Source organism: Heterocephalus glaber, unplaced genomic scaffold (assembly GCF_053883595.1).
Source record: "Heterocephalus glaber isolate CG9 unplaced genomic scaffold, H.glaber_assembly_v1.0 deba00001481, whole genome shotgun sequence".
NCBI lineage: Eukaryota > Metazoa > Chordata > Mammalia > Rodentia > Bathyergidae > Heterocephalus > Heterocephalus glaber.
In genome coordinates this window covers 54,960,031-54,972,604 of record NW_028258317.1, presented here as the reverse complement: position 1 = coordinate 54,972,604, position 12,574 = coordinate 54,960,031, and the positions used below count along the sequence as shown (strand labels likewise).

General features: G+C 36.2%; 1 protein-coding gene across 1 annotated transcript in view; it reads right to left on the bottom strand.

Moving 5' to 3' along the window:
* Positions 1–1,084: 1,084 nt before the first annotated feature.
* Gda (guanine deaminase) overlaps positions 1,085–12,574 on the bottom strand; it is a 76,514-nt gene continuing 65,024 nt past the window's right edge. The window contains exons 11-14 of the mRNA XM_004838447.4: positions 7,867–8,013; positions 4,737–4,867; positions 2,979–3,006; positions 1,085–2,172 (exon numbers count right to left, since the gene is read on the bottom strand). Coding sequence (XP_004838504.3) covers positions 2,102–2,172; positions 2,979–3,006; positions 4,737–4,867; positions 7,867–8,013 — 377 coding nt within the window. The 3' untranslated portion in view covers positions 1,085–2,101. The remainder of the gene's footprint in view (positions 2,173–2,978; positions 3,007–4,736; positions 4,868–7,866; positions 8,014–12,574) is intronic.

The following is a 12,574-nucleotide window of genomic DNA, read 5'->3' as shown; positions in this document are numbered from 1 at the left end:
AGCACCTGCCTCGAAAGCACAAGGTCCCGAGTTTGATCCCTGGTACCAAAAGAAAAAAAAAAAAAAAGACACTATCAGCGCTAAGTGGAATGTATGATGAAATGTTTGTGTATGGCCATTATTCTTGCTTCTGATGCTAATTTGTATTACTGCACCAGAATTCTAAGTCTAAATGAAAACTGATGCTTATCATCAAAATGTTCACCCTAAAGGAAGGTGAAAGCATAGGATCCTGCAAAGCCTGGAAGCAGCTATTTGCAATCACAGGCTTTTACACATCTCATCCAAGCACCTAAGCTATTCATTTGGTCAGACACCAGGTAACCAAGTCCCTCTGTCAGGGGATGAAAGCCAGAGGATAAAACATTTGCCAGCACTATACAGAAATGGGGAGAAACTTGGTGGAGCTACTTTGATGTGGCTTAGGAATTACAAACACTGGAAATACAGACTGACATTGGAAATCCCCAAACAACAAACTATGTTGTTTGCTTTAAAACATTTGTGTTCCATCATTAGATGTAGTGTGTATACAATCAAATCTGAAAGAGTTTCTACAAAGAAAAAAAACTGGGCAAATTACTACTGAATTAAAATGAATATGTGAAAATAATATTTACCCTACAGGAAAGGAAGTATGTTCTTAGTTGTGTAAATATGGGATTAACTATATTTTATAATTTTCTACTATAAGGTAATATTAAGGAGTTACATTCAAGTCCTAGGAACGAACATTATACTATATTGAGAAAATCTATTTCCTTTCCTTGTTTGTTTATATGTAGTACTTGGAATAAATTAGGAAACACAGGATTTAAGTAAGACACCAGTACTTTCTAAGAATGTATCCTAAGATCATAATGTGATTTTAATTCCAGGTTTTGGAAAAGGATACTTTGTTAGGAACCATAACATCACACTGTTCAATGTTCCTAGATGTGTAGTACAGATTAAGTTCTCCTAACATAAACATTAACTGGAATAGCTGGTTTTTAAAAATTATACTGCAATCTGAATGTCCAGGAAATTATTAAGGAATTAAGCAGACAATTGGATACAACTGAAAAACACAGCACTTTCAATATACAGAGTTTAAAGATTTTTAATAATATTTTTAACATAATTTGTCCTTCATTTTAAAGCTCTAGCATATTGATATTTGAGGATAACATCTCCAGCAACTACAGCATAGTGTTGGGTGGAATAGGCCGTTGCAAAGGAGCCTGTCCTGTCAGCATCTACAGCTCTGCAACACCCAATTACTCGCCCCAATTTATGAAGATGCAAATCTATACAACAATGGTTTATGGAATCTGTTTCTCTTATAATAAAATGAAGCAATTATAACATCACACAGTTACAAATTAAGATGATTTTAAAGTACACAAAATACAACAATTTATGCCATGTGGTTATATGAATAATATTCCTAAGTCAAACACTTTGAAGCACAAAACTATATTTAAAAAGCATGTGGCTTTCAATTTCTGATATTCATCCCTGAAAGAAGGCAAAACACAAAATCACATGTCTCTGAAATGCATATTTCTAACACAAGGTCAATCTAGAAATACATTTTGAAATTCAGTAAGTTGCCTTTTAAAATCGGTATGCTCTGGATATAATTTTCAAATACAATCTGAAGTTATTTTCCAACATTTGTTCACCATCTAACTTTTGCTCCCTCATAAAAATATACCCATGGGACCATTTTCAGTTCCATAATTTTCATACTTAATACCTCAAAATATCTAACCAGATAGAAATATCTTTTTTTCTCAGCATTTCCACATATGAAAAAGATTTTACTTCATTCTCATAATGAGCCACCATTAGCAATAGGATTCTCTTTTGCTAGAGCTTAAAGTCAATCTGAACAGCTCAAAAGATTTTCATGAAATTATGAACCTGCCAGCCAGAGCTGAGAGTAAGTACACTTCCTTCAAACAATTTACCAGGTGAATACACTAACTAGACACAGAAAGAGACCATCATCCCAAGAATGAGGTACTGGTTTTGACTTTCTGACCCTGCCTGGACACAAGGGAGATACAGAGCCAGGTCATCCCAGGAGAACCTTGTAGACAGATGCCCAAGGGTCTTACACTGAGCTAGAAAATGGAACCACCTGCTTTCCGCCCACGTAAACCTCCTCAATATTTCGGTCATCTCCTAAAAGAAAAAGAACAATTTGTTAAGCGCTTTGGTGTTGAAAATTATTTAATTGCCATTAAGAGAGATTTAGAACAAACCATTTTTTAAAAAATAGATCCATAAAAGCTGCCTTCCCCTCCTCCTTCTACCTCAGCTTGTTCATAATCTGGTCAGGACGACATGATCAGAAGATGCCATAAGCTAATCTGAGGATTAGGGTTTGAGCCCTGCACCTAAGGCAGAAATGACATCTAGTTGAAACCACTCCCATCTCTGTCCTTTCAGCTGAAGTGGTTGGTTTGCATTCTTAGCCCCAGTTGGAAAAGGAATATGAATCTTTCCACTGCAGAGTCATACTCAGCATGGTGACACAAGCAGCCTGCAGAAACTGAGCTCCACAGGAAGTGACATGTGCACCGCCAAGCAGCACTGAGCCCCTCGATGGAAGGTGAGGCAGAGATCCTTCTGCATTACTTCTTGTTTCTCTCTTGGTGAACAGAGTTGAAGAGAAGTACAGTGGAAACACATGTGGAGAGAGGCCAGGACATACCCACCACACACACAACGGGAAGGAGCACAAGAGGGTTGAAAGTCAAGATCTCCACCCCTTTGTCCTTCACTGCTCACCTTAGGACTTACAATGGCATGTTCTAGGGGTTCACGTGCATTTCAAATATGACCTTTAAAACATGTTTGATGCTGAGGTAAGTTAAAAATGAATCAAATCAGGCTAACATATAGGGTTTAGTATGTGGTGCAGTGAACACAGAGAACCGTACACAAGAAAAAGATTTTATTTAGCATAGAGACATACATGTACCTACCTAGATAGAAGAACTTCTGAATAATAGCCTAAAATGGAAAATAAAGATAATAAGAAATACCTGTAATATCTTGTATATTTACATAAGGAAATTCACAGGAAACTGGTTGGCAAAGCTGATATTTATTTCTCAATGTCAAAATCTATTTCTAGTAATTAATAGTCTTTCCCCCAAAGAAACAAACACAAACTTATTCCACTGGTTATCAACAAATATTTACCTATTGCCAGAAAGATATTGGTATGCAATGGTAAAATCTTCAGAGAAAAAGTATTATATAAATTAAAGAAGTTCATTTAATGAAATGATTCAAATATTTCAGGAAGTATATAAAATGAATAGGATTAAGTCCCATTCACAGAAATTCACTCTAGTAAAAGAATAAATAATATGACACTAATGATAAGAGTCAGGACATAGTACCTAAAAATTAAAGCCAAGAAGTTCATTCTGACCTGTCCTTCACCTTTCTCTCCTGAAGGAGGTGATCAAATCCAGGAAGAATGGTAACCTTCCCCTGAATCAGGTCATAAGACTCTCCCTCACGTGAGAGGTGGCCTCGCTATACTTAGTGGACAGGAGCATCCTTATTTCTACAGACAAAAGATCATGTAGAAGACCGAACAATCTAGCTTCCCCCAGTTTGGGATCATTAGATCATACTCTTCTTTACTGCATTTCTCCACAACTCTACATTCTTCATCACACTTAGAATAAAAATACTCAGGTTTTCTCATTTCTTTGGATTTTCATTTCATTAAGAAGGATCTTTTTTGTCACGTAAAAATAAATTTTCTGTTTCATCTGTCTTTTGTTGCAGGGACTTCAAGTTAAACCAAAAATGGTAGAGGAAGATTTTTTTCTCCGCTAAAATAATGAACGATACAAACTTGAAATAATCTAGCATTTTTCTTTTAAACACTCAGAATGATATATTTGTCTCATTTTTGATAGTAAATAGATCAACTTATAAATGACAACAGTTAATTCTGTTTTTGGAAAAACTATCTTATAAACAATGATTATTAAAGATATATTAGTTTATTATATTCATAATAGAAGATTTTATAATAAGAACAGAACCCATTTCCTTATAAGAAAACTGATACAGCATAGTGGTCAGGAGCACAGCCTCTGATGGCCAGAGAGTCCTCTGTTTGAATCTAAATTCTGCTAACTAATTACTAGCTATGAGTCCTTAGGTAAATCCTGTAACTTCTCCTAAGCCTCACTGACACTATAATTAACACAGGAATATTAATAGTACCTATCTCTCTTGGAAGTATTAATAAGAATTAAATTACAAAGAATTATGTCTGTGAGTGCTGAATCCCATACCTACCTAGCACTTAGAAGTGTTCAATGTAAGATAACTACAGTATGACTCCACTCCTTATAAATACACATAACCAGCTACACAAACACTCACAAAATACAAATATTTTGTTAATACAAATTTTTTTAAAATTTTTTGGTTTTTTGGGCCAGGGTCTCACTATGTAGTCCAGCTGGTCTTGAACTTGTAGCAATCTTCCTGCCTCAGCTTCCTGAGTGCTGGAATTACATGTGTGTGCCACCACGCCCAGCTAAATTTTCTTAACATTGCTCTCATGACATGGTAATAATTATCAAAGGGATCTAGCTTCTCTTTAAGATTTTCCTCCATCTCCATAGAATGTTTCAGTTTCTATTTTCGACAGGGAAGCTATTATGACTTCTATGAAATAAATGTCTTTTGATTAACTTTCTTTTACTTACATCAGAAGCATCACCAGTAAAATGCCCACAAAATAGGTCGATGGGAGAGTCAGATGCTTTGGGGTTGATCAGGAGGGCGTCAAATTCTTTCCCCACTTCAAAGTTTCCAATCTTACTCTCCAGTCCCAGGGCTACAGAGGGGAACAAGTGAGCACACAGTCAGTCCTGCAAGCCATCAGATCATGCCAATGGGCCGGTTTGCAAGGACAGAATCTGCCAACACATCACTAGAAAAAAAATTAGTATCTTAACAATGGGGCAGAAAAGTGCTCTCATTTGAATAGGTCACATGAATTCTACTTATAAAATCAGAGTAAACACAGGAAAGCAAAATCTGAGAATAAAAGCAGTTCCCTTGATCACCATGATTATAATTTCGATGGTGTCTATTTCAGCTCTAGCAGAGCACTTCACAGGCAGCTGGTCTATGCTTTTATAAGTCTGAGAAACATAACTGGCATAATATCTATCTTCTTTTTTCTCCCTCTTCTTCCCCAACACCCCATCTCCTTTCTTTGCCTATTTTTTCATTAAATACCTGACAAGATTTATTTTCATGATAGTGAAATGAACCATAAGTAAATAAAAAATAATTGTCCTTTTGTATATTTGCCAATGCAGGCATATCCATCATTAACTGTGCAGTTTAGATTCTTTGGATAGACAAAAACTCACTTGTCAAAGTGAACAGTTCCTCATAACTCAAGAGTCCCAATGGTTTTGAAAGGAGACTTGTAACTTCAAAGGTTTTCTAGTTGCTGGAAAGAATGATTTTCTAAAATAAGGCACAGGTCAATAATGTGTATTGACTTGGCCCATCTCACAGCTGTAATTCATGTCCATGATGCCAAGGAAGAACATCTCTCCTTTCTGTGATTTAATTTTAAAAGATAAGAGTAGATGGTTTTCCTGGTCAATGTAGGTATTGAAACTAAATCTCCTTAAAGCTTATAATTCAAGCAAGGTATACAGTGAGGTGACAGATGGAAACATACACAAAAGTAAGGTTAACTGGAGTGCAGCGTTATTTATTTCAATTTTTACATGAGATGGCTGCATTCTATTACTGTCAGAATATAGTTTGCTTTGAAAGTACTAAGTACATATGTTTCTGATACATTTTTTATGAATATATATCCAGAATCTTGGCAAGCCTGAAAGTATTGACTTAGAATTCTTATTCTTTTTTTTTTTGGTACTGGGGATTGAACTCGGGTCCCTGCGTTTATGGGGAGGGCGATGGAAACACTGACATAAATCCCCGCCCCAGAATTCTTATTCTTAAAAAATTATTTAAATGGAAACTCTTTTATTCTCAGAAAAGAAAAAGATTTTTTTTAATCTAAAAATTCTCATAGCAAGAAAGTGGTATGAAAATAATTAGAAATGTTAAAAGCAGTTAGATGACCTTCTAATTGTACAGGGAAGGGTTACATATGACAGAAAGATCCCTAGAAAGTTTTCTCCTTCACTGATTACACTCTACTTCTTTTTGCCTCTGACAAAGAAGCATAATTTTTTAATGACTGTATTCAGCATTGTTTTCTCTTTTATAGGCCAGATAGCTAGGTCCATGTTATTAGAACCTGAAGAGTTCAAAAATGAGCTAAGCAAAGAAGACACAATGCTTTTAATGACTTTGTAAACCAATGTAAATTCAGATTTTTACAGATGGACCCAACTAGGCTGGTAAACATTTCAGGAATTGCAGTTTTTCTGCCTTTGGAGCAAATGTTAGCTACGTGGAAATGATTCATATACACTTTGATCTTCTTGAGGGTGTGTTTAAAGGCTGTGGCAGGGCTCAGAAAATGCCACACTTTAAACAGGAATCCATTCATCTCATTTTGTTCAAGAGACACAAGTTAAGGAGAAGAAATCCTGTAACAGTAACCCAGTAGCCCAGAAACACAGATTTAAAAGGTACATTGCAAGGCAGAAAGGATTTGGTAGGCATCCCGTGATGGCTTGATCAGAAACAGGATCCTGCTGGAGCAAATCACAGACAGCCTAGAATAAAAAAAGGATTTGTTAAATTCAACTTGCTTGCACCATGAACATAGTAGAACAACTTGAACCAAACTCAGATGTGTAACACCATGATAGTGTGGGTATGAAGGAGTCACACTTAATAAAGTGGGTGACTTGAAACTTAGAGTTTTCTTTATGGTGTTCATTACAACCTAGAACATTCAAAGAAGAGCTAAGAAGTTGCACTTAATAGGACAGTCCTAGCCCTTGGATCACCCTTCATTTCTAAGGCACAGAATAGCTACCATAAATTCTACATCTGTATATCTGTGTCTTTAAATTTTTTAATTTCACTAGTTACTTATGGTTTTATGCTAATTTCCATTCAGATTACACTATTTCTAAAATGACTTAAAGCAATATGATTACAATTTTTTAAATAAAAATACAGTTATACATAAGAACTGAGAAGAGCCGAGGAACAATATTTGCTTATAAGCCAATTATATATTTACATCTTTCTTCTTTGAAAGAGGCTTGAGTAGTTAGCATATTTAAATATATCAACCAAATAGGTATATGGTCTAGGTAGGATTTACATAGGAAGATATTATAGTGAAGGGTAGAAGATAAGAATCAGCTCTCTGGCAGTAGATTTTCTGGATTCAAATCATGGGATGTTGTAGTTTGTCAGCCTTGTAAATCTCACGTTTGTAAGGATTCAATGACAACATACATAAAGTGTATTGCATTCATGATAAGACCTTGGTAAGATCTTAGTAAGTCTTGGCTATCACTTTGACTTTTTATTAGTACCACTCAAGTCAATAGAAGGCAAATACTTGACTCAATGAAAGAATAGATTATTTTAAAGAACACAAATTCATGTGACCAATGTACATATCCATTAAAATGATTAATACAATAATTGTGTATCAAATATCTATTCCTCCAAAGACAGTGGATTCACCAAAAGAATGATTCCTCGACCACACACCTGAACATAAATTTTTCTAGCTAAGCTTTGGGTGGGTTATGGGAGATGTGACAGGCACAATGAATGGCCCTGATTCCACTATCATGGACCTTTACACTCTATCCCAGGATACATATTAGCATCATTGTACAATGTCTGAGAGAGAAATAAAACAGTCATTACCTTCACTTCCTCCAAGAGTAGCTAGTTTGAAGACATCTTTGAGGGAGAGGCTTTTCTCATTTACCTTATTAATTAAAAGGACATTGGAAACCATTATTGCTCTTCTGATTGCATCAAGCATGGAATATGAATAACCACCAGCCACATCTATAGTGGGCAAAACAAAGCCAAAACAGAGACTGTATGAGGAGAAACGGAATATTAGGTTTATACAATTGTCTTTATCTTCGTGACCACTGTTCCATCTTTAATGTACTTATAGAACAGCTCTTATGTATTAAACATAAGTTAGCTACAAATCAACATTTAAAAGACTTCGAAACCTATAATTAGTATCAAATGTATACCTACATTAGTTTCCTAGGATTGCTCCAATAAATTACTACAAGCGTGGCTTAACAAGAGCTGAAATTTCTTCTTTCACAGTTTTGGAAGTCAGAAGTCTAAAGTCCAAGGGCTGGCAGGGCCACTGTCCCTACAAAAGCTCTAGGGAAAAATCTTTCCTTGCTTATTGCAGTTTATGGCAGCTCCTGGAATTGTTTGGATTATGGCAGGGTAACTATAATCTCTGTTTCTGTTTCAAACAGCCCCTTTTCCTCTATGGCTTTATATGTCTCCCCTTTCCTGTTTCTTATAAAGATAGGTCATTCACTATTTAAGATTGATTTCATCTTGACATCCTTATCTTACTACAACTAAAAAGACCTTTATTCCCAATAAAGTCATATTTATGGTTTCTAGAAGACATTTTTTGGGGTGACAATTCAACCCCTTATAATAACAAACTGGTTAATAAAGCTAAGAGATTAATTTTTGAATATTCCCTAAACTCTCACAGAAATTGTTCAAATATACCCACATAATTTGAAAGATAATTTAGGTAACATAATATGTGATTTAAAATAAACCAGTTCTATATTCTAAAAACTTGTCCTAACTTTATTTTAATTGAGATGAGAATTTTAGAAAATCCAACAATCTATTCATTCTTTAGGATGAACATATATTTTGAGAAGTGAGTAAATTAACCAAACAATGATGTAATCAGATTTCTACATTGGCCGGCATCATGAAATGAGATTTTTAGTGATTTAAATAAAGTCCCTAATTATAATTAAATTGAAATACTACCTTTGAGAAGAACAAACATACAAGGTATTAAATGAGTCTGTATAAATGTCAAGTAAGTTACCATGTTTTACTAGAATAACATACATTTATAGCTAGTAAAATAAAACTTTTTAAAAGGGTTCCTTCTGTCATTTCTAGGCAGACATATATAATTGTTTAGATATATAGCAAAGATCAAAAATTAACTTCCTGTTTAAAAATAACTATAGACTGCAGCTCAATTTTTTTTTTTTAACTGTCTTACATCTCCTTAGATAAACTTGTATGGAAATGATATAGAAACTGCTTTTCTCTAACCAGAATGATATTGCCAGAGGATTACCCAGTTCCCTGAAAAGTTTATTACATCTATTTGTTATTAGTCCTTGTAAGGAGATAGTAACCATCCATTAAGCATTCATCATTGCATTATTATTATAAGTTAATTAAAAAGAAATAAAATGATATAAAAAAGAAAATCAATGCCAAACACCTAATAGCCAACCAGTATTAACTGTTATCCTACGTATAGAATTAGTCTCGAAATAATTAATCTTCAAAATAATTCTATATCTCATATCATCAACCTCATTTTAGAGAGAAACAGCAAAGTACAACGACAAGTTACACTGCCATTTGTCAAGGTAACTTGCCTCCCCAGCTAGTGGGAGAGCTGGAATTTGAACCCAGGCTGTCTTAACATTCTCGTAATATCTTCTCTCCAAAACAGAATGTTGTCACACCCGATAATTGGCAAATTTACGTTGGAAACTTTTAGTTGGAGAGCTCTCTGGGGACTCTTTTGAGAAGCTGATGAATCAAGCTCAACAGAGAGGGGACTGAAAAGTAGCCAGCATCAGGAGGAGACAGTGGTTTGAGATGAGGCTGGGAACTTTGGAGATTTGTGGGCCTAGTGACAAGGATACACACACCAAACCCTACCGAAGAGTGGTGAGCACAATAGGTAAAGTCATCAGACTTTTGTAACTCTTCTGAAAAAAGAAGAATGAATTACAAGGGACCAGAATGGATCATTGGAAGGTAGTGTAGTGCATCAGCAAGAAATGATGGCAGCTTGTGGCAGATGGTGGTGGCCCATGCGGGAAAGGAGATTGTATTCAAAAGATGAGAAGGAGTCATGAGACTGGGCATTGTGCTAGGTTAGGTGTGAGAGAAATAAGGGAGAAGGTCCCAAAGATCATACTATAGTGTCTAACTGGAGAAAATGAACTCTCTAAAAAGGAGACCTAGTTAAGAGCGGAAGTCTTAAATATGTTCTATGGCATAATGAGGTGTTGATGTTTCTTCAAGAGAGGCCAAAGAGGAAAAGGCAGGCAGCTGAAAATGCAAGATTAGAATTCAAAGGAGGAGTTAGGGTGGCAAGAAAAATCAGAGAGTCACTTCCCTATGAGTAGTCAGATGGAGACACAGTTGTGGGTAATCTTCCTAAGAAGAAAGTGTCAAGAACAGAGGAGACACTAAGACTGAGCCTTGAAGGAAGTTTTTTCAAATAACTACGAAGAGGAGAATAAGAGAGGAAAGAGCTGGCAAGAGAGGAAGAAGAGAAATCATAACAAAACTGTTTCAATGACTCAAACATAAGACTTTGGACCAATGAGAGAGAGGTCAATGACCGCAAATGCTGCTGAGATCTCTAGTGTGATAAGGACAGACTGGCATCCCTTGGAGGCAGCAGCAAAGAGATCACAGTGGTAGCAGACACCAGAGAAAGGACAAAGGCTTTTGCCATGGAGGGTGGGCCAAGAGTCTAGGCAGAAGAGGGCAGAGGGATGAAAAAGCATCTCAGAGGTGGCAGTGTGTGTCCTCAGTCTTGGAAGGAATGTTGTGGTGAAGGGAAGCAGAGATGTGGGCAGAAGCTAGAGGAGGACATCTGAAGAAAAGGAAGGTGTGTCTCTGCATAGAAAATCTCAGAAGCTACTCAAGATGTTTGTGCACTCCTAGGAATGATCCAGCAGATAGCAGGTACTGGTGATGCAGGATAGTGGCTGGAGGAATTTGAGATAGTGGGAGTGGGAAAGTACACAAAACACAATTCAGGTAGTTTTGTATTTTGCCTTTGATTCCAATATGTGCTTTATTTTTCTTTTTAAAGCTGTAGCAGGAAAAAGAAAATTCCAGCCGATGTAGGTAGGCATGTAAATGTGGTGGTGGGAATTTGAGGGAACAACTTCTGATTGTTTTGACTTTGTAATGACTTAGGAGACTGTAAGTTGGGAGTGAGAACAGTATGAGCTGGGGTAAAAAGTTTAAGGATAAATGAAAAAAGGCTGTCTTGGAAAAAGGAGAAATGTGCTTATTAGAGTAACATAGCTGCCTCTATTGCTAGTGCTGAAGGTCACTTGGGATTTGATGGCAAAATTTAAAATAAGACACCACTGTGTGTGTGGGGGGGGGGGTTGTTTTCCAGCAACTTCCAGATGCCTAGCTGCAGGCACTGAGAAGCAGAATTGCTGAGGTAATCAAAGGTTGGGCTTGTGTAAAGTGAACACAAAGAAAACAAGAGGGATATGAAAGGTGAGGATGTTTCCAAGGGAATGATTACAGTGATGATTACACCTATCTAGGAGGGATAGACAAGAGAGGGAATAATGGATTTCGTGAAAATGTGGACTCACTGGATTGAAGTCCACAAGGAGAGCAAGGAATTGCTGATTTAACAGTGATGGAACAATCAAGGAAATCATCTCTACAAAGTGAGATACTGACTCATGTAGGATATTTGTTTTAATGAATTTGTATGTCTTGCTTATCCTAATTCATTCTATAGTTTTATATATTTCCTTCTGATTGCTGTTTTTGGATTATTCACTCTTTGGGTTTGCTTTTTTGTTTTCTTCATATTTCAGATATGAGGTATTCCATTTTTATAAGTCTGCAAGTAGTTATCTTTAATACAGGTTGAGCACTCCTAATCCCCAATTCCAAAATACCCAAGGCCCTAAAACACCACAAGTGGAAAAGATGTTCCTACACTCATTGTAATTTGTGAATGAACTGTTCCTGGAGCTCCTCTCGGTCCATAGTATGAATTTAAATATTATCTAAAGTCCACAAGAATAGGAAAAATTGATACATAAAAGTTATGTTTAGGAAACAGCAGAGCACAGGGTGGCTACTGGGTCAAAGACTGAGTAAAAATGAAACAGCATTCTTCAAGGTAATAAGGTATTAACCTCATATTCCTCAAACATTTGGTCAGTCCACCAAATCTGCTCCTTCCTTTTTAAGCCAATCTTGACTAAGTAGTGCTTTGTGGCAGGTCTGTGTTGATCATTTTGCAAGCAATTTTTTCACGTAATTTTCAAAACAAGCTTATAAAATAGATATGGTTATAATTGCTATTGTTATTGTTAAATAAATCAGGAAGTGAACCTTTAGTATTTAATTTGCTTAAAATCTTACTCTTATGAGCTAAAGGTTTCTTTTTTTCCTGGTACTGGGGATTGAACTCAGGTCCTTGCACTTTTGAGATAGGTGGCATAATCACTGAGCTAAATCCCCAGCCCCCAAAGGTTTCTTTGTTCACACTTTTGGTACTGGGGATCGAACTCAGGACCTTGCGCTTTCGGGGAAGGCG